The sequence below is a fragment of the Myodes glareolus genome, chromosome 17 (assembly GCF_982192425.1).
Source record: "Myodes glareolus chromosome 17, mMyoGla1.1, whole genome shotgun sequence".
Taxonomy (NCBI): Eukaryota; Metazoa; Chordata; class Mammalia; order Rodentia; family Cricetidae; genus Myodes; species Myodes glareolus.
This window is the reverse complement of record NC_142042.1, coordinates 6,773,741-6,799,590: the sequence shown is the minus strand read 5'-3', so window position 1 is coordinate 6,799,590 and position 25,850 is coordinate 6,773,741. Positions and strand designations below refer to the sequence as shown.

The window sequence follows — 25,850 nt, the reverse complement described above, 5'->3', positions numbered from 1 at the left end:
AGACGCAGTTCCTATGGATCTTATACCATTATACCGGCATTAGCAAGTGAATGTTCATTAAGCTGTAGATTTATTTTTAATGCTCTAGACTGCAACATAAAAGCAAATTTAAAAAGACATAGTGCTAATAACATAAGATTGTTCTGAAAATGGGAGATAGATCAGTAGAAAAGGGGCTTGCTGTGAGACCTGAGGACCAGTGCTTGGATCTCTATCACCCGCATAAAGAGTCAGGCATACCTCTGTAATTCCAGCAATGGGGAGATGGAGGCAAGCAGATCTAAGGCATCTGACAGCCATCCCAAGCTGATCAGTGAGCCATAGCTCAGTGAAAGGCCTTGTCCCAAAAAGTGAGACAGTGATTGCGGAAGCTGAGGAACATCAACCTCTGGCCTCCACACACATGAACACATATACACACACACACACCTACATGCATGTACACACATCCACACAAACACAAGCTCCATTGTATGTATAAGGTTAAGTTAAAATAAATCAAAATAGGATTATGACGAAGGTTAAACAAAAAGGGCCCATGACATGGCTAGTGTTTGTTAAGCTTCCCATGTCAGACGACCCAGAGGCAAGAGGATCAACTGAGCCTGGTTTGTGGACAGCCTGGGCTGCAGGGAAGAGAACATTCAGGAACTGTGTCTGTACTAGACATATCGAGATATTTCCTTGGTCTCTAGTCAATGTGACACAATAACTGTTTATATATATGTCATGTGATCTAGGGATGGCTTACGCTGCACTCTTGGCCTATGGGTGGACATAGGTTATTGTTGGGAGCCACCTGGAGGCACAGGTGGTCCTGCAGTTTGGAGGTATACCTGGCTTGGCCACGTGGGGCTGAGCACCCTTGCCTGCACCCTTGCCTGCACATGCTCAGACCAGCAGAATGGCATTAACCAATCAGGACAGCGTTCAAGCCTCTCCACCGTTTAAAAGCAGCTGCCTCTGGACTCTACTTTCCCTCTCTCTAAGCTTTCTCTCGTCCCTGCTCTATCTTCCCTTCCCCCAATTTTCCTCAATCAAAGGGCTCCGAATAAAGACGTGACCAGGGAAGGAATTCTCGTTTTTAGTGGCGTTCATTCCTGCTGGTCAGGATGCGCGCCGCAACTGGTGCTCGTAACCCCAGGACGCCGAGGGACCCTGACAACTACGCCGGGGGACCCTGAGAAGGAAGCGCCCAGCAACGTGCTGAAAGCCCGGGAGAAAAAGCCGAGATCAGACACCAGGACACAGAGAGCCGTGAATTTCAGAACTCTGAACACGTGGAGCGGTGAGTGACGTCAGTTAAATCCTCCAGAAAGGGGAGGAAAAAGAATGGAAAAAGTATAGGCCTAAAAAGAAAAGAAAATACAAAAAAAAATCAAAGTTAAGGTATCTGAAAGAAGATACAGAAAGCAACGGGGAAGAAAAATCCCTTAAGTTCAGTGCAGGAGGAATGTAAATAAAAACAACAGCAAAAAAGGCGAGGTTTACAGTTGGGAGATCCGCGGCTTCCTCCGTCCGTACTGCTGTTAGAGACCGGGGCAACAGTCTCATAGGGAGGGGGTTTGATCATGCGTGAAGACTGCCTTTCCTGTTCTTAAAGAGCCACACAGCTCTTGGAGGTGATTTTCGCCTAATTTTGTTAAGAGAGCTCAGTCTCTGGCTCTCACGTACAGAAAACTTTAATTTTGATTGAGGAAGTAGCCGGCGGTGGTGGCGCACGCCTTTAATCCCAGCACTCAGGAGGCAGAGGCGGAAGCTGCGTGGTGAGCAGCAGCGCCGCTAAAGACCTAAAGACGGAGAGGGGCCAAACTCTGAACCGCGTTTCCATAGCAACATGGGCGGGCGGAGGAAGCTCACCGGCGGGGCCACGTGCTGAGTGCTTGTCACTCCCCGGCCCCTGGGAAGGTCTGAGACTGGGGCCCCCCTGTGGCCCTAACCGGGCCCTCCACAGGTGGGCGGATGCCCCCCCTCGCCGGAGACTCTCGGCCGGCGGTGCGAGTTCTATGCCTGAGGTGAGGCAGGGTGCACAGTTCGCAGGTACGGAATAAACGGCGAGCCCGCTCACGGCCCGGGGCGGGGCCATGCCTTCGGGCCATGCGGAGCGCGCCACAATAGGCCTCAGAGGCGGAGCTGCTGCTCTCACAGCCACAGCCGCCAAGAATTCAGTCAGATAAAAACATTTGTCGCCAAAAATTCAGTCAGATAAAAACATTTATCCCCCAAAAATTCACAACGTCCCTGTGTCAGCAGGAAGTAGTCAGATCGAATGCCGACGTCCATTTTCCCTCAAAGAACTGGTCCTAATTATCATAATAAAGGCGCGTCAACCTGGTTACCATTACCTATTGCCTCTGGCAACGGGTGGAATAAACAATGCTACCTAGAGGTTTTTTCATTTGAATGCGGAGCTGGAGAGATGGCTCAGAGGTTAAGAGCACTGCCTGCTCTTCCAAAGGTCATGAGTTCAACTCCCAGTGACAACTGTTTTGGTTTTAGACAATAGAGGGGGACTACCAGTGACAGCTTCCCCCAGAGAAAGGATTTCTCTTGCATTCTTTACACTTAATTTTTAATTCAAAATTTTGCTGGTACAGGCAAACAAGATTTGCTTTTTGAAGCAGAGACCTGCAGATCTCTAAGTTCAAAACCAGCCTACTTCCAGTACTGATTGTGCTGAATTTTTACACTGAGAGTTTTTAATACTCTTAAATGTTAATTTGGGAGGAGAGTTTTGTTTATGTTTTTCTAGGAATGCTGACATACATCTGGATGCCAGCAAGACTGACAAGAGAAATAAAGAAGAAAAATGACCCAGTGGATGCTGAGTGTCCTGCTGTGGAAGATTCATGCGGAGGCAGCAGAGATGACCTTCTGGGCGGTGCCAAGAACAGCTGTTTCACACCATCGACTTGAGCAGCACCCTGTGCAACCTCTTATCTCTTAACAATTTTCTGACTGACTCTATTTTGCCTTTTCCTTCCTTAGGAATGGGTGGGAGCAGAGATATTCTTGGCATGCTGTGTCTAGGTGGAAGTGCTGTATGTCTTTGATTGGTGTGCTACCTGCTAGCCCAAGTGAGGAGGGACAAGGTCTTTATGACACTGGCCTTGGCAGCCTTGGAATGTGTATCCTCACTCCAAGTTTGGCTCTCAGCCTCTAAAGAGCTCATAGGCAATTAGCCATGCATAGCCTTAGCACCCTCTAGGGACCAGATAGTCCCACAAAGCACGGAGGAAGGTATGCATTGGCGGAGGGTGTGTCTTGCTTTTCTTTTCTTTAATCGGTCCACACATCATGAGGTGGGGACCAGATTGGAAAATAGTTTTGCCTTATTGCTCTTAAAGACAATAATAGGGGGAGCTGTTGGGAGCCACCTGGAGGCACAGGTGGTCCTGCAGTTTGGAGGTATACCTGGCTTGGCCACGTGGGGCTGAGCACCCTTGCCTGCACCCTTGCCTGCACATGCTCAGACCAGCAGAATGGCATTAACCAATCAGGACAGCGTTCAAGCCTCTCCACCGTTTAAAAGCAGCTGCCTCTGGACTCTACTTTCTCTCTCTCTAAGCTTTCTCTCGTCCCTGCTCTATCTTCCCTTCCCCCAATTTTCCTCAATCAAAGGGCTCCGAATAAAGACGTGACCAGGGAAGGAATTCTCGTTTTTAGTGGCATTCATTCCTGCTGGTCAGGATGCGCGCCGCAGGTTATATGCAAATGCTACGCTATTTGTATTACACGTTTGAGCAGGCACAGAGCTTAGCATGCACGGGGGTTCCTGAACCAACCCATATACATACACGCATGCATGCGTGTGTGAGCACACACGCGCGTGCACACACACACACACATACACACATGCACAAGTCAGTGGGGGAGGGGCAACTCTACTCATTACAGCAGAATTTTTACTTCTTTTTTTTATATTTATTTATTTATTTAGTATACAATATTCTGTCTGTGTGTATGTCTGCAGACCAGAAGAGGGCATCAGACCTGATTACAGATGGTTGTGAGCCACCATGTGGTTGCTGGGAATTGAACTCAGGACCTTTGGAAGAACAGGCAATGCTCTTAACCACTGAGCCATCTCTCCAGCCCCCAGAATTTTTACTTCTTAGCTGTTCTCATTTTCAAACTATTTTTAGCATCTTATCTTTACAACTCTGTGTTACTCTGAGTACTCACCCAAAAAAGTGACATTGCTCAGACAATTCCAAAGAACTTTTTTTTTTAAAGAAATCTGTGCACTTAGAAGTAATAGGAAATCCCTGGAAGTCATCCAGTACGTCCAATTCCATTAGTAAAGAGAAGGCGCTTGGGCCAGTCCTCCCTCAATAAGCTTAAATGATCGAGGATGTTTAAAGCAAAGGGAAGAATTTCAAAAACAGTACCAAAAATTATGCTATCTTCGACATGTTTAAAATGACAGTGAAATACCAATTTGTGACCCCAGCTGAGCTACCTAGCTCTTCCTGGAGATAATCTCTAATTCTCTTTGACCTGGCAGCTTCCTTAATTGGGCCACCCTGTGTTTTTTTTTTCTTTGAAAGCTTACCTTGATGAAAGCGTAGCCGACGCCGTTGTCCGTGATGGTGAGTCCAAGCGAGTCCTCTGATTTATAGACGTTCACTTCCTTTTTTATCCCCTTCACGTGGGCAAATATGAAATCCTCCAGACCCAAGTGCCCTCCTAGGAGCTTCCCCATGTCGATCTTGGGTGTGTTTAAAGTACAAAATAAGATCTGCGGGAAAAAGAAACCTTCAGATCAGTCTGGTCATTAGCGAACATCGTCGGTAACAGTCCTCAATTCATGTTGTAAAAGCCTCTGTCGTGACATAGATTAGTAAATTGGTGGGTGGGAAGAATTTGAAGCAGCATCTTCATCCGTTAACATTAGACAAAATAGACTGAATTTTTCTGAAGGTCAGTCCCTAAGCTGAGTCATTTCCATCCACGCTCTCATAACCCTCCCAATGAATGTATAAAGGACATTGTAATCCTCACATCACAAACAGGAAGTGGACCCTTAGATAAAATAATTTGCTTAAAGTCACAGCCATCACTTGTCAAAGCCAAGGATCTGACTTCAATTCTTATCAACTTCAAAGTGGTTCTAATTAGGTGGTGACCTGTTGCTCACACCTCCAAACTGTAAGAGCCTAATCCCAGAGGTCTACATGATGCATGCGCAGGATAGTAACCCGCGTGCGCACACACACACACACACACACACACTATGATGGGAATGCGTATAAAAATCAGTAAGCAGATCTTTTTAAATGAGAAATGTTATTTCTTTTGCATCATAGTGCTTCAAAATAGCGGTGGACCTCTTGCCTAGCATGAATCAGGCTGTGCGGTTTATGGGGGAGAAAATGTATTTCCTATCAAAAGTGACCAGCCCACAAAGGGCCCACTTTGTAAAACTGGCTGTCATGGAACTCACTCTGTAGACCAGGCTGGCCTCAACTCAGAGTTCCTTCTGCCTGCTTCTGCCTTGTGAGTGCTGTCCAAATTCAGAATGTTCCACAGTCCAAAACTTTTTGTACCTCAACCTGATGTAGAATATTCTATAGCACAAAGTTCTGTATCTTGCCCAAAATTACTTTTAAAAGTATTATATACCATTGCCTTTAGTCTATATGTAAATGATTTAAACAAAATGTAAATGAATTTTGTGTTAAATATGTAAATATTCCAAAATCCAAAATTAAGCTGAAATCCAAAAAAACATCTAATTCTAAGCCTTTAAGAAAAGGGACAGGCAACCGACAGGTGTGTTTGTTGGGTGGCTCTAGTTCAGGGTCCCAAGCATGATAAGAACATGCCTGAGGGGCAGTTAGTGACTCAGGGGGTAAAGGTGCTTGCCATGCACCTTGCCATGCACCTTGCCATGCAAGCCTGAGAAACACGAGCTCAGTCTCCAGAACCCACACAAAAAGCCAGGGGCAGCTGCTTGTGTCTGTGATCTCAGTCCTCCATAAAGATGTGAGGCAGACGGAACCCGCCGGAAGCTCACACACTCAGCTAGGCAGAAACAAGTGCAAAGGGAGACCACGCTTTTGTTTCCCGCCACCCAGACCCGAATAATCACACAGAAACTATGTTAATTACAACAATATAATTAACTAATTAGCTCAGAGTTCTTATTAACTAACCCTCACATCTTTTTTTTTTTGGTTTTTTGAGACAGCATTTCTCTATAGTTTTGGAATTCTTACATATTAAATTAACCCATTTCTATTATTTTTTGTTTTACCATGAGGATCATGGTTTGTTAATTCTTGCTTCTTAGGCAACTACATGGTGTCTGCCTCCTTAGGCAGCTACTTGGCATCTCTCTGACTCTGCCTCCTCTCTCTCTCTCTCTCTCTCTCTCTCTCTCTCTCTCTGTTCTGATTTCCCCCCTGGTTTTACTCTGCTAAGCCATTGGCTAAAACAACTTTATTCATTAACCAATAAAAGCATCACATGTACAGAAGGCCATCCCACATCAAACAAGAGAGGCCCTGCCTCAAAGAAAGACAAAAGAAGAGAACCATTTGCTGAAAGATGTCCTCCAACTTCCACACAGGTACCCTGTCATATACATGCTGCCTTGCAAAATAATCATTACGAACACACTACCAATAAGCTACATCTCCAGCCTTGCTTTTCCATTTATTTTTCCCAACCTAGAAATAATGGCTTAGAGAGGAAAAGGAAGCCTTGTCTAGGACCCCGCCATGGTGAACCGACTCCAATCTCTATCCTCCAGTGCTTCTCTGAGCTCTAACATCTGCATAGGGTCATCTAAATTCCTGTCACTTCCTAATGCGTTAGCACAACTAATCCTTCAGAGTCAGGTGTGAAGGCAAGTATCCTCTGCTCTCAGCAGATGAGGATGTCAGCTCAGACCCGAAAGAGTGTTCATTTGTCTAAGGTCAAAGTCATAACAAGAATTCAGATTCCAGTGGCTTTTGTCTAACCCACAGGGGTGTTAATGTAAATTCAGTCTTCAATCAAAAGCTTCTCTAAATCAAAGACTGTGCATTTTTTTGCTGTGTGGAACTAAATAGTTTGTGTAGTAAATTATTCACTTCCTTAAAGAAGAAAGACAACTTCCAAAAGGAATTACTTCTAAATGGCTCTAAAATTCATACACACCAGTTATTTTAACAAATACCAAAATATCAGCAAAACATGATTGCTCAATTTGAATTAGAGTAATTGAGGACCTTTTTTTTTTAATGTTGCTTCTGGTAATTTTAAACTATTTACATTCATTTCTTCATATTATAAACATTCCAGAATCTCTCGCCTAGTATTTTTCTCAATATAACATACATACTAAATCTCTAGTATTGTTTTATTTTTTGTTTTTTTAATTATTTTTATTGAGTTATATATTTTTCTCCGCTTCCCTCCCTTCCCCTCCCCCCTCCCCTTCTATCCTCTCCCATGGTCCCCATGCTCAGGGGGATCTTGTCTTTTTCTCCTAGTATTGTTTAAAACAATGCATCATCCTGTATAAAAGTCCTTAATGCCTGCAGTCACTAGAAACAGTTTCACGGCTTAGAAAAGATACAAATTTGGCAACAAGACAGACATTTAGCAACATGATACTGTATGCTTTATTTAGACCTTCATGAGGATATTGTAGAAAGCCCTGCCTCGAACAGGGTAGAACTTTCTATAAATGATTCACTTCTAAATCAGCCACCCTAGGTCAGCAGTGGCAGGTCTTAAATAAGCAGTGAGCCACTCTTTGTGATCTTTCGCCCACACAACACGAGTGCCTTTCCCCAGTGTTTCTCATGACTAAAATAGGAAGACAAAAGGATTCTATCCAAAAAATGAAAGCCAAATCCATATTTTTAGACCACCAATGACTTCCCAGAATAACCAAGGAACATATTTTCCTGCTGTGAAGTCTAATCAAGGAAGCTATGTATCTAAGAAAATCAAATCACAAGGCAGCTCTTGAGACACAAGAGAAGGTTAGAAGGGCATAGGTTTCGATCTTGCCTGTGTGGACATGACCCAGACACTAACCCAACAAGTGAGATATCGCACGCTCCCACAATATCCCTGCAGTGAGACGAGACAATTGAGCGTATCCTACCCGAGTAACCTAAGGTACTTGCCAATCTTAAGACATCGTAAATCATAAATGCTGCAACGCTTCCAACTCTCCTTACAATTACCTTCCATAAAGGTTCCTCCTCCTTGATACAAAAGATGAAGAAAAGCCCAACCAGGCAAGGAGACTGGGTCAGCATCCTGACACAGTAGGATGGCTTATGGACGTACACATTGATGAGATATGCGAACTGAACTCCAGGCACATCAGCCAATCTGCACATACGGCTGTAAAGGTGCCCATTAGGCATTAAGAGAACCTTTAACCTAAATGTCCCACTTTGTGTGGCATGAAGAACTGCGGTGTCTCCTTCAGGGAGTCTGACCCATACACTTAGAGGAAAATCTAAAGAGCAGGTGACATTTAAAAACCACCTAAACGGGCACTGGGGAGAAGACTTAGCAGTTGGACTTGCTGCTGCTTACAGAGGACTGGAGGCCAGCTCCCAGCATCCGTGTCAGGGAGCTTACAACCACCTCTGTTTCCAGCTCCAGGGACCCAATGCCTCCTTCTGGCACGCACGCTTGCTCGCACGCACGCTCGCATGCACATTAAAATAAGACCAGAATTACGGCATAATGAGGCACGCAGACATCAAAGTGGAGCGATAAGGGAAGCTGGTCTATTGCTGCGGTCTAGAGCAGAGATTCTGACGAAAAGCTGCACTGGGGGAAGAGCGCACTAGAGAAACCATCAGAAAGAAAGAGCAGAAGGAGCCAGGCGGTAGTGGTGCACGCCTTTAATCCCAGCACTCGGGAGGCAGAGGCAGGCATCTCTGTCTGGTTGGGGGTGGGGGAAAGAGCAGAGGGAACGGTACATAAATATTTATTCCAGACCAAGTCATTTGAAAACTGTTAGGATAAGGTTCTTTTGGGCTCCCTAGATGAGGCAAATAAAGAGTTTGGGAGAGGAGGGTGAACAGGAACTTTAACCTTCATTAGGAGGTTGGAAAATGTAAGGACCGGGTAGAGTGGGAGGCGTAGCTAAACACACAAGTGTGGTTTTCCGTGTTGCATACTATGTGTGAGCTTTCGGATGAGCGAGAGGTACTAGGTTTTGTCCCTGTCCTCGCTCGAGGGATAAAGATCCGTAGAACCAAAGATTGGGGGGGACGGGAGTCTGTGGATGAGTAGGTCACAGGCTTAAGTAAAGAGCTCTCTGCTGGGAATTGCCTATGCTTGCCCCTCCCTGCCTCCAGACCCTACACCACTTCCTACCCAGTTCCCACCAGACAGCCTCTTCCCACCCTCTGCTTGTCCGCGCCACCATAGATCTACTCTGCCCATGCTCAACTCCCAAGAATGTGTTGCCACACCAGAGCCAGGACAAAGAGTACCAGGCGCCTGGCTCCAGGCTAGGTACTGGCTCTGTGACTGTGCTACCTGCTTCTATTTTTATGCCCACACATACTCTCCTCCTCCTCCAGCCCTCCTCAGATGCCTGTGATGTGTAATCCTCCTCACCGATTTAGGGGGTGGGGCGGGGGCAGCAATGCTGCTGCACTACAGATAGACAGAAAACTTCTTCACCTCCTGGCTTCCTCTGCCCTCAGGCAATTTAGTTATCATTCAGTTACCTTCTGGTCCCAGGTCATCCTTTCTCCCAAAGCAATTATAAGTACCACTGTGTTTGCTCTCTGGAGTATTTGGCTGTGGGATGTATTTGTATGGTCTCCTGTTTGTGTTTTGTTTCCTCTGCAGAAGACTAACAGGCATGACCCTGTGTTAGCACATTGAGATTAAGACATGTATAAATAGAAAATTCAGGTAAGTGATTCAATTGGAAAAGCTCTTGCAGTATGAAGCTAATGGCCTGAGTCTGATCCTCAGAGCCCTTGTGAAAAGGACAGATTTGGTGGTGGGCATCTGAAATCCCAGCATCCAACAGCAAAAGCAGAGGCAGAGACAGGAGAGTCTCAGAGGACCAAATAGCTTGGGATACCAAGTGTGGCAGGAAGAGTAAGGGAAACCCTTCCTCGACAAAGTGAAGGCACGGAAGCTATCTCCTGACCATGTCCTCTGGCACGCACTTGCCATGACACTCACGTGTCTGAAAAGGAACAGGTAGACAGACAGACAGATGCACAACATCACCACCACCACAGACAACAACAACAACAACAATAGTAACTTCTAATTAAAAATAAAGGAAAACCCTAGGTGAGGAGCTGGGCAGAGGCTGTTCTTGAATGCTCTGCCACAGATAACCAGCCCTACCCCCCCGTCTGGGCTTCTCGGGCTGTGATATGAACATAATTACCAAGATCCTAGGAGACATAGGGTGGAAAGAGCCAAAAATTAACTTCGGCTGCTGAACGTGGATGCATGTTTAATAGAATGTTTAGCAGATTAGCAGAATTGTAAGCCAAGAAATATCCCAGCACGGTACTGTCTATGCTTAGCAATAATACACAGAGAAACACCCTCCCAAAACCCGCCTCCCCATCTGACCTCAAAGCCTGTGCTTTCTGTCGCCCCATGCTGACGCCCCACCTGTCTAGAACATTGGAAACCTGTCCAGAGCTGCAGCAATCTGTGACACTCCGAGACAGTGTGACAGCATGCTCTTCTCCGCAAACGATATTCCTGTAAGGGCTGGGCCTGTGGTTCAGGGCTTGTCTGGCATGTGCCAACCCCTGGCTTCCTATTTCCAGCATCTAGAGAAAAACCAAAACATTCCATACGATTGATTCTAAAAGCCTAAACCCAGCAATGGTCTCCTCCTGTCCTCCCGGTGGAGAACAGCACCTGAAGAAGCTGAGAGTCAAACAACGGCCGTGGGTAGAGGTGGGTGGCACCAACCTCTAAGGAAATGGGTGAAACTGTGAGAGCTCCTGGTTGCCACGAGGAGCATGTGATGCTGGCATTTGCAGGAGGTTTGGAAGGGCTCAGAGATGCCACATGAACCTCCTGGCTTGGTGAAGAAATGGGTAACATTCCAAATAAGTTTCAAGTGTCCTAGTAGATATTCACGCTGAGAAGGTGGGGAACACATTCACTTAAGCCCAGACTCTAATTCTGTGTCACAAGGGAAGTTAGAACTCTTTGTTCTGAGTTCTCCTGGACCACAGTGACCATGCAAATCAAAGACCCATTTGCTTCATGCAAATGCTCACCAAGCATCGTTCGTTTGAGAAAATGAAGTCACTAACAGAACCCTACCCATATTATTTACTTTTTAACAAGTATTTCAGTCAGCTCCTGGTGTTGTTCTTTTGCAATAATTTTGACTGTTCACAAATATTACTTGGCCCTTCTCTACTTTAAATTTTCGAAGGAGGCTAGAGCAATCGTTTAGAAGCTAAGAGCATTGGCTGCTCTTCCAGATTCTCAGCATCCACGTGGCAGCTCACAACTGCCTGTAACTCCATTGCAAGGGACTCTCAGCCTTCTTCTGACCTTTCTGAGTACCAGATGCACACACAGTGCACAGGCATACATGCAGACAAAACACCAATAAACATAAAACTAAATTTAAAAAAAAATATATCATGGGCCAGCAAAATGGTTCAGCAGGTAAGGGCACTTGCCATACAAGGCCTGGGTTCAGTCCCTGGAATATGCAGTGGAAAGAGAATCAACTCCTGAGAGTTGTCCTTTGACCTTTATATCATAGCGTGCGCGCACACACACACACACCACAACCCCATAGTCAATTTAAAAGGTTTAAATGTCGCATATAAAGACAAAGAAAGCTGAGCATGGTGGTCCATATCTGTAATCCCAACATTTGGGAGGTTCACACTGAATTACTCCATTCCAGTACTTTAGAGTCAGAACCAGGTAGATATTTGTGAGTTTAAGGCCAGCCTGGTCTACCTAGTAGGTTACAGAACAGCCAGAACTACGTAGAGAGATCCTGTCTACTGAAGAAAGAAGAATCATTATATAAAGGAAAGAGAGAACACTGGCTTTGGAGGAAGGCACACAGGAGGAGGATGTGATTTTGAGACCAGTTTGGGCTACATAGAGATTTCTAGCCAAGTCAGACTACATAACAAGACCTTGTGTTGTTTGGAGAGAAAAGGAAGAGGGAGTGAACTTTGGATTTGGACAGACACTTGGGATCAAAACATTGTTCTGCAAATGAATGGATCTAGAATGTACCATATTGAGTGAGGTAACCCAGACCCAGAAAGACAAATATCATATGAACTCACTCATAAGTGACTTTTAGGCATAAAGCAAAGAAAAAACAGCCTACAATTCATAATCCCAGAGAACCTAGACAACAAAGAGGACGCTAAGAGAGAGACATTCAAGGATCTAATCTACATGGAAAGTAGAAAAAGACAAGATCTCCTGAGTAAATTGAGAGTATGGAGACCATGGAAGAGAATAGAAGGGGAGGGGAAAGGAAAAGAGGGGAGTGGAGAAAAACACATAGCTCAATAAAAACAATTAAAAAAATACTATTCCTAACATATCTCACTTTTTTTCTAAACAAAAAGGCAAAACTTAAACTTGAACATACTGAATACAATAAGAAGAATTATCAAATAAAAATTGTGCTCCAAATGTAAAAAATTTACTAGTCTGAATTTTTACTTTCCTCATAAAGGGATAAAAAGAAAAAACAAAACAAAACATTGCCCTGCCCTGTCTTGCACACTTCACTTGTGCTGTGAGCTCCATTTGCCTCCACGGTGAATCACAACAATTTCTAGAGGTTCTGGAAGGAATCATCACATTGGATCAGAGAGTGATGGAGGAGGGTTATCTGTCTATTGTGTTATTTTCATTGGTCAATAAAGAGACTGCCTTGGCCCTTTGATAGGACAGAAAATTAGGTAGGCGGAGTAAACAGAATAGAATGCTGGGAAGAGGGCTATGAGGCAGACGCCATGGAGCCAGCCACCAGGTCAGACATGCTGAATCTTTTCCGGTAAGCCACCACCTCGTGGTGCTACAGATTATTAGAAATGGGTTAATCAAGATATGAGAGTTAGTCAGTAACTAACTCTCTAGAGATAATGGGCCAGGCAGTGCTTAAATGAATACAATTTGTGTGTTGTTATTTCTGGGACTAAGCTAGCTGTGCAGGAGCCGGGCAGGATGAAAAGCAGGCCTGCCCACAACTCCTTTCTACAAGAGAGCATGTGTTAACTCAACAGCAGTCATGTGCTTCCTGTTTCTTAGTGTGTGTATCCCGCCCCCATTTACACAGACAGAAAAATCAAGCTTGGAAGTGGTAAATACAAAAAATACAGACAATCAAGTAACAGGGACTGGGAACATCCTAACTACAACCAGAACCGTGAACTGTTGTCCAAATGAGGAGAATTTGGGGAGGCTGAATCAGAACTGACCCTGGAACAGGAAGGAAACAGCTCTAACACAGACCAAACGGCCACCACTGCATGAAAGTGACACACTAATGTGTGAATCATTGTAACAATGATACAGAATCACTATCTCCTTAGCTCTGATACTATGTATCCCTCCAAGGCCACTTTAACACTGTAACTTAGTAACCTGTTACTTTTACAAACTGCGCTGTGGATCCTGGGTGTCAGCCACCAAAAGAAAACAGTTGGGCATGTTGCTCTACAGGCACTCTATCTCCAGGGACGTTTTTATACACACAACAATGATATTTTCTCAGTGCTTGAGTTCTTAGCCCACTCAGCCACTAACAGAGGGTCAGACACATCCTGCCACCAACAAGTTCTAAATCCCTTCCAGTTAGATATCCAGAAAACTGCAGGACCTTGTAGGCCAATAGAGAAGTGCAGGTTAGTAGTTAGTCACCTATTACACTCAAACTTATAGTCATGTTACTGTTATGTTTTCAGGGTCAAACAGAAATATATTTTAGATAGACAGGTGGTCTTCAAACACTTCAGAGATCTACAGAATATGGCATTTAAGATGTTTTAATAACATGACATTTTTAAAGAATGAGACACGTCTGTCTAGGCAGCACCAATCTACTTCAGGACCTCGCTGGTGTCAGCCAAGTCCAAGCTTTGACTTCCAGCTATACATTTAACACCCAGACACTCAGCACACCGTGCAAGAGTTCCTAACACCATGCAAGTTCCTAACTAACTTTGATTTTTATTTTGTTGTTCTATTTCATCTTTTTTTTTAATCCTAACACAGAGTAGCCACCTCTTCTCCGCCTTTCTCCTGTCTAGCTCAAAGGTATTTGTTAATTAGTTACTCTTCTCTGAATAATTAGTTTCAAGGAAAACCCTTGGCGAGCTCAGGACTTTCTCCTCAGGAGACAGAGAGCACAAGAACCTTCCAGGAGACACACAGATTTCTTAGCAATCATTAAAATTTGACTCCTCCTTGATGACACAATAGCAGTTCTCTTAATGCATGGGGAGGGGGATGTTAGCCCCTAGGACGCTGTGAGCTCCCAGTGGCTTCTCCTCCCAGGCCTTTATCATCTTAGATTTCTCTCCTGCCACTACCAACTGGGCAGAGCAGGGGTTCAGTGTGCTTCTAACTAGCTTCCTTGTTAAAGTGTGGAGAGAGTGGCATCACATTGTGTAGCACAATTAACAAAAACACATAGACTGAAATTGAGGTTAAACCTGAAGATCAGAAAAGTGTGGAGGCCCAAAGATGCCAAAGGTGAGAGAGTTTGGGAGTTTCTAATTCCTTCAAGATTACTGTGCTTCCATCTCAGACAAAAGTCCCACCTAGTTGTAAAACAGAGAGTTCTGCTCTCTCAAGGTTATTGTCAACAGGTGTGGCTAGTTGCCAGACCTTGTGTTCCTGGAATAGGGAAGTATTTTGTTCCTACTTAAAACAAAAGTCTAAGGATCCAACTAAGTTCCAGTTCCCTTTATGGAAATAACTTGGGATTCCACCCAGGGAATTTTTGGTCTGGGGCATGAGTCTGGGGCTTGGTGACTGTAGACTTTCAGTTGGTATGTTAATGAAGTCCTTTGTCTTACTCCTACCTTTTGGGGTCAGGGGTATATTAACCAGTTGGAAACTAAACACGGGTAAAATTTTCAGTGCTCACTGAAAAATTCCCTCCCAATACTATCCTACATGTTTCTGCATTTTATTATTTTAGTTTGCGTCTTTGTATTCTTTACTATAGTTCTAAATTCCCATGCCTCCGCTCTGAAAAAAAAGTATATTTTGTGGAGGCTGGCCCCCAACAGAAAAGGAAAACAGCCAGCCCACTGGCTCTTACCTTTACCGCAGTCTGAAATGGCGATCCTGCCTCTAGGAATCTCACTCAGAATGAGACTGCATCTAAGAACTGTCTCCTCCCATTTTATATTCCTCTCTAGGGCTGGGGTTAAAGGCGTGCACCACTACTGCCCCATTTCTATGGCAAACTAGTATGGCTACTGGGATTAAAGGTGTGTGTTACCACTGCCTGGTCTGTAAGACTGATCATGGTGGCTGTTTTACTCTCTGATCTTCAGGCAAGTTTCATTTATTAAAATACAAATGGAGGACAGATGGAAGTCGGAGAAAAGTCTCAGGTGTCAGTCCTCACTTGTTTGAGGCAGGGTCTCTCATTCACTGTTCACCAGGACAACTAGCCCTAAAGTCTGCAGGGATTCTCCTCTTCTGTCTTTCCACGGGAGCACTGGGATTATACTCGCTCCACACCCAGCCTCCGGAAATCTTAAGTCAGGTCCTCATACTGGCAGAGCAGATGCTATACCTACTGAGCCATCACCCAGCCCTAGAAAGGAGCTTATTAGCCACTGGGACTAGGACAGTTTGTCTAGGACAGCAGCCCGGAGAGACACAGGCACACAGACAAACTGCCCCAGATTATCCGAGTGTCTCTCTCTCTCACACATAACACACCTACTACCTACTCCAGATGAGCAGAAGTAAGGGGCCCACCACCCAAGCAGCTCCTTCAGGCTAGTCTGCCCAGCTCAAGAGCATACACTCATCTCTGAACTTCTTTTTGTTCTTTGCCTTTTATTCATGTATTTGCGTGTGTGTGTACATATGAGCATGTACCACAGTGGGAACATGGCATCGGAGAACAACTTGCTGTATACAGTTCTATCCAGAGTTTGGACCCCAGGTATGGAACTCAGGCGGCCAGGCCTGGCCACAGGCGCCTTTACCCACTGAGCCGGCTCAGCAGCCCTCCCCTTTTCCTTCTCAAAATGAGTCATTTTCCTGAAGTTTCACATGACAACGAAACGTAGCCTCAAAGGGGAACACTAAGCACATGAAGTGATTGTTGAACATTCCTAAATTCTCCGGCAACACAGCACAAATCCAGCAATACCAGCAAACCAAACGTTATTTATAAAGGAAACAGAGCAAACACATGGTTGATTAAGCTCTACCTGTAGAACAGGAGTCGAGCATTTCTGCAGCTTCCTGGCCTGAAGAATAAAGCCACACACTCCCTAGGAGCCGCCAGTCCCACCGCGGTCTAACCGCCAACTTTGCTTCACCGTATCCACCATGTACGTTTATTTAGCAAAGGTTAACGGAGTACCTAACTGTTATCTGGGGACTTAAGAAACTAGATTTTTTTTTTTCAAACAGCCCTGCTCTAAGGAAGAGAGAGAGAGAAGTCACTGAATGTAACTCATGGTGCCGATGCCATGGGGTGCAGTGTGCACTTGTTGCTTTCAAGATGGGCAGGCCCATGGGAACGGTCCTTGGCAGAACTGGGATAAAATGCTCAAAGATTATCAAGTGTGGGGTTGGAGATGTTACTCAGTTGACTAACGTGCACGACACCTTGGATTCACACAGCCTGAGCGTGGTGGATCGCACCTATAACCCGGCACTGGGGAGGTGGAGGCAAGCTGGTCCCAAGTTCAAGGTCATCCTCGCCTGCCTGCACTGTAAGACCAGCTTGGGATACATGAGCTCTGAACTAAAAAGTCTGAAATGTAAAGAGAATGTGATGGGAGCAGGAACTGCAGGGGAAGACGCAGGAGGTAGTGGGAAGATACCTTGGTTGGTGGAAGGTACATAGAAGCAATCAGAAGCCCTGAAGATTGAAAATATCAAAGAATTGGAGTATTAGAACAGAAAATGGGTGGAGTGAGGGAAACCAAACTCAGGGTGTCTCTTTCATACACACACATCACTGATCCAGCAGTGACAACCACCAGTAAAGCCTGTCCAAAGACCACCAGGAATTCTACCCCAGTGTTCATTGCTACATATGATAAACTATAAATGAGAAAACTTCCTGGAGACTGTATTCCAAGGGGAGCTTTAGGGTCTTGGACTTGAATATATGAAGGAATAGCTCAGGCACTTGCCTTGCAAGCATGAAGGCCTGAGTTCAGTTCATGTTTTAATAACCCACGCTTTAAACTGGGGTGGGAGGGTGGTGCTGGAGAGATGGCTCAATGGTTAAGAGCTCTCCCTTCTCTTGACAAGGACTGATCATTGTCACCCAGTTTGGGCAGCTCACAACAACCCCTAACTCCAGCTCCACAGGTTCTAATGCCCTCTTTGGCCTCCACAGGCATCTGCGTGCACATAAATAAATAAAAAGTATACATGGTACTGTGCCCGTGTAAACCCCAGTGCAAGGGCAATAGAGGCAGGTGAGTCTTGGGGCTCAATCACATCCAGTCTGTTGGGCTCCAAGTTAGTAAGAGACCCCATCTCAAAAACTGAAATGGACAAGACCCGAGGACCGTCACCCAAGGCTGACCTCTGGCCCCATATACATGTACAAGTGTGCCTGTGTCTGTAAGACAGTATTTGGCTAACTAAGAGTTATTGAGAATTAATGATTGCTGGAGGTGGAGAGTCATTTTTCTTCAATAGCGTAACTACTAGAAAGTCTCCCATGCTCCATTAAATACCTCCCCACTCATGCTCCATGAAAGCAACCCTAACAAAACTCACTGGGTCCAAACAAAGAGGACATGAAAGTGGGGGGGCTTGTCGGGAAGAAGGGTTCACAGCAGAAACGGCAGGGAACCAGACAGGGTGATGGTGAGTGAATCTGATCAAACTCCACAATACACATATATAAAACTGTCAAAGAATAAACAAAAAAAAATAAAAGTAGAAACAAGTGGAAAGGAAGAAAGAGAAAAAGGAAAAAGACAGGATGGAAAGAATGATGATTGGAAGGTTTTAGGTTTAGTGATTGGGGGCAAGGACGTCAAAGCATAAGTTTGCCCTGATGCTCAGGACAGTGTTGATCTTAGAACCATGGACCTTAATAAAGCGGTTTATCAGGAAGAAACATTGTAGTCTTGTGGTGATTTTACCTCACAGCCACTCTGAAGGGGCTGTTTCTGCGCAACAGGAAGCTGCCGAAGCTACCGTGAGTACCTCCTGAGCGTCAGCTACGCTTCTCCCTCACACTCTGCTGGGCTTACTTCATTGTCCTCAGAAATCAACAGGAACATTAATTCCAAATTCCAAGTCCTGCCATTCTGTGGCCATCCTGTCACTGGGGGTGGGAGAGCCTGTGAGTCCCAGCTGTCCCGGTCTTCCTGGAGTTCACACGTATGAGTCAGGTCAAGAGCAGCTCTACCTGCCTGTTTTCTGTGTCACTGGGAAATAGTAAAGACTGAAGAACATTTTGTATTCTCCAGAACTCCACAGCCTGGCGCTGGTGCCAAAGAGCTGAGAAAGGAAAGTGCTCCTAAGCCTGGAAGGCATCTCCCCGCAGCTCCCCGTATGCTGGAAACCACCTAGCAAGTGACTCTACACACAAACAGCTGTGAATGCCACCACTTACGGTGAATATGCTAATAAGCTTGACTGCCATATTTGCACCATATACATCCATCAAATGCTGTGTTTTACACCTTAAATACATACCATTTTTTTAGATATAGTAAAGGGAGATGTGCAAGCATGAGAACCTGAATTTGACTCCCCAGTTGGGCATGGCCATGTGTGTCTGTAACACCAGCACTGCGGGACAGAGACAGGCAGATCCTGGAAGCTGGGTGGCCAGTCGGCCTAGCCTAAACAGCAAGCTTCCAGTTCAGTGACACCAAGTCTCAAGGCAAGAACTGGAAAACAATAAAAGGAAACACCCAGCATCCCCCACTGCTTCTGCATTGCACACGAAGGTGCGTGTGCACCCACGTGCTCATGTGCATGTCATACACTCACATTTACACATACATGTGCACACACACACACACAAAGATTTAAATTAGAAATAAAGAAAAAGGTTAAAGATAAAATGTTTCTCATTTTCCCCACTGAGGACAGTCACTCGTCCCCCATCCAATATAAAAAGTTATTACCTACATTAATTATCAGTACTAAAGCTTTAATGCTAATGATGCAGAATTTAAACACTAAATTTGTGACGATTCTTTTATTTAACAAATATATTTTTAATAATAAGTATGAAACCACGGAGCTGGGGATATAGTTTGGTTGGTAGAGTGCTTACCTAGCATGCACAAAACCTTGGATTCAGTCTCCGGAATATCATAAATTGGGCATGGTGGCACACACCTGTACTCCCAGCACTCATGAGGCTGAGGAAGGAGAATTGCTTTGAGTTTGAGGATACCTTGGGCTGCATAGCACCTGACTCAAAAAACGTAAGATGCAAAACAAAATTTCCAAGGATGTTTCAGGTCAGGTACAGCTTTTAGGCCCTTGGAGTGGTATCAGGAAACAGAAAATGAAAGATCTTGTCCTTGTGGGGCTTTTATTCTGTTTCTAACGGGGGCACAGGACAAGAAGTAAAGTCGTACAGTTAGGACAGTAGAATGGAGTGGAGGGAAACTAAGCAAGGCAGTAATTAGAGGGTTCTGTGTATATGGATCAAGGTCAGTCTTGCCAAGAGGCACAGCTCCTAGAAGAACCCGGTTAAAGCCAACAGTCCCGCAAAAGCCCTCGGGGGGCCTCCAGCATTCAAGGACCAACCACACTGCCAGGCTGGCTAGGGCAGAAGGAACAATGGCGTAGAGAACACGGGGCCTGGACTTCATCGTATTCTGGCTTTTCTTTAGAATAAGATGAGACGCCAAGGGGGATTTTGAACCCAGAATAAGATAGGAACTGCATTCCATTAGAGACAGAAGCTCTGACCGAGTTTGGCTATACAGGAGAAACAGGAATGATAAGTTTAAGAGAGGGGAGCACAGGATGAGAATGTGACTCAGTGAGTGAAAGCCCTGCCCCGAGTCCCTGATGACCTGAGTCCCATCTCGGGAGCCTCCTAATCAAAGCCTGAAGTGTGTCTGTGATCCCAGGCTTCCTACAGGGAGATGGGAGGTAACACTGGGCAACCAGTCAGAAGATGGTGGGTCTGCATTACGGAGGTGAAGAAGCCTCATGCTTGCCTAACACCAGACACGTTTCCATAGTGAGCCCTCTAGGCAGCTGTTGTTTTTGTTGGGTTTTGTTGTTGTTCAGGGAGGTTGTTTTGCTTTGTTTTGTTTATAGGATTCATTTTTGAGACAGGATCTCGCTATACAGCCCAGGCTAACCTAGAACTCACTATTCAGCCTTATATTGATTTCAAAGCTGTGATTCTCCTGATATAGTCTTCTGAGCCCCAAGACTGCAAGCATGTGCCTCCATTCCTAGTCCATTTTTAGTTTTTGCCTCCTTGCCTTTCACGTTGATGTCAAAATAAAATGAAGATGCTTAACACGGGAAAGAAGAAGAGGGTGGGTCTGAAGTACATGTGGCGGCAGAGAAAGAGAGACCCTTCCTCAAGAAGGTGGAGGCGAGAACAGGCTCCAGAGATGGGAACAAACGCCATGGGAAGAGCACTGGCTGTTTCCCCTTTAACATTGGTAATGACACAATTGGAAGTAGAAAGCTTTAGATTTTAAAATCACGTTGTGGTTTGGGCCTGACATGAAGACACATGTCCACGGTCCTAGCTACCCGACAGACAACTGACTGAAGCCAGGAGTTAGAGGCAAGTCTGTGCAGCAGAGTGAGACCTCCATCTCAAAGGGCAATGGCACTGACTTGACGTATGTTTGTGTGTCTGCCAGGAGAGAACCGACCGCTAGATGGGTCACTCACTCATTCAGTGAGCCACTGGGCACCTAACTACACAAACTGATAAAGGTTGCCTCTCTCTAAGCCAAAATGTTGCCAAACCTGAAACTTTTTAAGTGTCCACCTGGCACGAGTATAAAATTCCACCAATTTCACACCTGACCTCAGGTGACAGGACACAGACAAAACCTGGGCATACACTCAGAGTGGTGTATAAAATCACATTCAGGCTGTGTATAAGGTGAATACAAAGCAGAAAATTAATTTTGCTGTGTGTTATAAAGTATGCATAAAACAGAAGTTAGTTTTCTGTTTAGACTTAGGTTCTTTCCCCAAGACATTCCATTATGCATATGCAAATATTACAAAATATTTTTTAAAAGTCTGAAATGGTGTGGGATGCCCTTCTGTATGCTCTGAAAATGTCTTATTACCACTGGTTAATAAAGAAGATGATTTGGCCAATAATCAGGCAGAATAGAGCCAGGTGGGAAATCCAAGCAGAAAGACAGGGAGAAAGAAGGTGGCGTCAGGGAGATGCCGGCAGCTGCTGGAGAAGCAAGATGTGAGGTAACAAGTCATGAGTCCCATAGCAAAATATAGAATAATAGAAATGAGCGAATTTAGGTTGTAAGAGCTAGTTAATAATAAGCCTGAGCTAATAGACCAAACAGTTTGTAATTAATATTAAACTTGAAAGTGGTTATTCAGGAACTGGTGGGCAGGAGAGAAGCCTCCAGTTACATTGAAACACCCTGGTCACAAGCACTTTGGGTGAGGGAGATCACTGAGCTGTATAATCAAGACCACAGAAATAATTCCTGAGCCCTGTAAAGAAACTGAGTCTGAGGTTCTGGTTTCTGGATATACAAACTTCTAACCACATTCCAGCGTACGACTTGCTCCTGAGTCTTTCCTCATGATAAGGATTTAGAAGACGTAACAGCCACCACCTACTTGCTGAACAGTTACAGTAGTTAAATATTCAAAATGCCTCTTCAACAAAATGTATAACCACCACGCTCAAGAGCGACAGCCACAATGACTCAGTTCCTTTATGTAACCCGAATATTTTTAAATACTTTCAGGACTGGGGAAATGGCTGAGTGGTTAAGAGTGCTTGGACAAGCCTGAGGACCTGAGTTCAAATTAACACATGTGTAAAATGTTGAGTATAGCTATGCATGCCTATGAACCCAATGTTTTGGGACAAAGATGGAAAGATCCCAAGATCCCACTGGTCAGTCAGCCTCAGTGCAGAGGAGATGGTCAGATTCAGTGAGTAGCTCTGTCTCAAAGCAATAAGGCAGAGAACAGAGGAAGACACCTCCAATTCTGCTCTGCCTTCTATATTCGAACATGTGCACACTCTCATGTACATGAGCCAAACATGTGTACATATACCACACAGCTCTACACACACACACACCATACCACACACATCTACATACACACACACACCACACACACATACCATACCACACACACCCACACAGCGTACTACACACATCTACATACACACACATACTATACACACACACATACCACATACACACACCATACCCCCCCCACACACACCTAACCACACACACCATATCACACACATCTACATACACATACATATACCACCCACATACAAACACCATACCACACACCCACCATACCACCCACATGCACAACACACACCATCCATTCTCCAACATATGTACGCACACACAACAGAAAATGAAAAAAAAAGTCATTTGACTTTCTGAAGAGATATCCTTCATGTGTGCAATGGGTTAACCAGCCTTTTAGTGTCAATTACTTACTTTTTTCTCTTTCTCTCTCTTTCTTTTTACTGAATTGCTCATTTAGTTGTTGGGGGGAAGCATCAGCAAGAGGCTTTTTGCATAATTGGCCATCTGTTTCTATGTAATGATCACAATCGTCTGTACCCAGCCAACATCAGTAACAAATGCAAAGCAGTTCACAGGCTTTCTTCCCTTCCTCCTCCAGGGACCACGAGACAGCCGACACCCACAACAGTCAGCTCACGGCAGCATCTTCTTGGTTTTGCATATGTTTGCTGTGCATTGTGACAAATTCCCTAGAGATGATTTCATTCAAAAATATCATGTGCTTTGACTGTGTTCACTACTCATACACACTCCATCCTATAAGGACCCTTCCTTTTCCCACAGCCTTGGGTCTACTTTCATGACATATACATATGTTGTTATATATGTACACATACATCTTATGTAATCTACCATATATATATACATATATATGTGAAAATCTGCAATATTTGTCTGAGTCTGGTTTCTTTCACTCAATATGCTTATCTACAACTGTTCTGTTTTCCTTCAAACGACATAATTGCGTTCTTCTTTATAGTTGAATAAAACTCCATTAAGTGTGTGTGCACGTATGCATGTATTATGCATACGTGCACACACATACGTATATAATTTCCTCTGTCCATCCATAAGCTGATAGACACCTAAGCCGCTGTCATAGCTCAGTTACTAGAAACAGTGCAACAATACACACGGCTGTGTAGGTACCTCTATGGCACGCTGATGAAAAATGCTTTTGAGCCATTACCCAGAAGCAGGACAGTTTGATTCGACGGCGGTCCAGCTTTAGCTTTTGTAATATTTACTCTAGTAGCTGCCCTAGCTTACTCTCCCACCAGCCACACATAGGGTTCCTGCTCTCCTTCCACCCCCTGCCCAGCGCTTGGTTTTGTTTACTATTGTAGTTTCTGTAAGTGCGTGCGTGCTTGCGTGTGTGTGTGTGTGTGTGTGTGTGTGTGTGTGTGTGTGTGTGTGTGATAAAAAGAGTATGTATATGCCAGATGGCACATGTGTAGGTCAGAGGACAATTTTGCAGAGTTGATTTTTCCCTCTTGATATGGTTCCAAGTCACCAGGTTTGTAAGGCAAGGGTTTTACCACTAAGCCAAACTGCCAACCCTGTTGCTTCTTTTCTTAATGAGAACAATTCTAAATTTGGTAATTGATCTCATGGTGTTTTGACTTGCATTTTCCTAATGACTAATACAACATCTTTTAGGTACAAGGGCAACAAGTATCTTTGTGTCTGAGTTGAAAAATTATTTGCTTAAAAGGTTTTTCTTGGCTGGAGATATGGCTCAGTGGTTAAGAACACTGGCCGCCCTTACAAAGGACCCAGGTTCAAATCCCAGCAGCTACATGGAGGCTTACAACCATCCATAACTACAGCCCCAGGAGATCTGATGTGCTTTCTGGGTTCCCAGGGCACTGCACACATACATACATGTAGGCTCACATCCATACACACAAAAATTTAAGAAATAAACATTTGATTTTAATTTTTAGGCATGGTGGCATACACATTTAACCCCAGCACTCAGGAGGCATAGACAGGCAGATCTCTGTGGATTCAAGGCCATCCTGGTCTACATGCCAAATTGCAGATCAGCCAGGGCTACATAATGAAACCCTGTCTCAAAAAAACAGTTTTCCTGGATTTGTATTTAGAATTTGAGCGCAATTACTAAGAACTTCCCAGCTTCTATGTAAACAATTGGAACCAGGAAACTGAAATCAAGCCTTGGCTCCTGTGAGCCTACGGATTCTGGGAAAGCTGCTTAACTTCTCAGAGGCGCACTCGGTCCAACTATACAGTGAGACAAGACCCAGTGAGAACAGAGCGGCCACGCCGCCCACTGCATGCCTAGCACAGCTGAGCATATAGGAGTGTCTGAAAGCTCGCCTGCATCTGCCTCGTCCGACCTCAGACTCCTTCCTCCCCCCAGGAAGGAGCGTAGCTCTTGGTCCAATGCCACTCCTGTCCCTGCGCCGCTAATCCAGAGTCAGGAGGCTTCTGAGTTCACTGTCTATGCCGTTCTCTGAATTTGGGAGATTCTTGTTTTGTTTACACTAACATCTCAAAAAGCAAGGGCACAGCACCATGTTCCTCGTTAGATAACAGGGAAGGGAACGGAATTCCTGTAGTGTACTTTTTGTTGTTGCTGTTTGTGGGGTTTTGGGTTTTTGTTTTTTGTTGTTGTTTTTGTTTTGTTTGCTTTTTGTTTTGTTTTGTTTTTCAAGACAGGGTTTCTCTGTGTAGCCCTGCTGTGCTGAAACTTGCTGTGTAGACCACACTGGCCTTGAACTCACAAAGACCTGCCTGCCTCTGCCTCCCCATCGTGTGTGGGGGGGTTAAAGACATGGACCACCACCTCCCAGCATTTGCTTTGTTTATTGAGACAGGATCTTGCCATGTATGTAGCGCAAACTGATTCAGACTTGCCCTGTAGCCCAGGCTGGCCTCAAACTTGTGACCCTCGAGCCTCTTAACACACATCTGAAGATTTTCGGTTTTGTTTTTAGTTTACTTAGTACAGAGAGTGTGTGCAATGGACATGAAGGTCACAGAACTGTGTGATGTGATCTTGATTTCATTAAGCAACTTCAGTTTCTGTGTCAGCTACTGGGGTGTTTACACTAGACAATGACGAACAAATAAATGTATTACTTGACAATTTCATGCACGTGTAATAACGCAATCTGGTCAAACTCTCCTCCCACACTCTCTTATCCCCTCCTCCAACACCTGCCAAGCCCCGCCTCCCACTTTCCTACCGCTTTGAGTTTAACTAGGGCTGCCTTCCTGAGCACGGATGTGGCGCTGTCCACTGAAGTACGGGCAACTCCCAAGTAGCTACACCACCGAAGACAGGACTCTGTCTCTCCAGGAGCCCTCAATAGACAGTTGCTTCCCAGGAAGGAGAAGGTGACCGATACTCTGTGCTGCATATACTCATTGCTCTCATTATGC

At 44.9% G+C, this 25,850-nt stretch overlaps 1 protein-coding gene, 1 long non-coding RNA gene and 1 pseudogene across 3 annotated transcripts in view; 2 read left to right on the top strand and 1 right to left on the bottom strand.

Annotated features, from left to right (window-relative positions):
- Gipc2 (GIPC PDZ domain containing family member 2) overlaps positions 1 to 25,850 on the bottom strand; it is a 70,599-nt gene that overhangs the window by 41,241 nt on the left and 3,508 nt on the right. For both annotated transcript variants that reach the window (XM_085677545.2, XM_048453590.3), the window contains exon 2: positions 4,556 to 4,741. In XM_085677545.2, the coding sequence (XP_085533671.2) occupies positions 4,556 to 4,741 (186 nt within the window). The remainder of the gene's footprint in view (positions 1 to 4,555; positions 4,742 to 25,850) is intronic.
- On the top strand, positions 1,845 to 2,043 carry LOC148119314 (Nuclear RNase P; annotated as a pseudogene).
- LOC146891155 (uncharacterized) lies at positions 12,848 to 23,326 on the top strand. Its single transcript, XR_015735278.1, has 3 exons — positions 12,848 to 13,006; positions 18,648 to 18,794; positions 23,038 to 23,326. It is a non-coding gene; the product is annotated as an uncharacterized LOC146891155 (long non-coding RNA).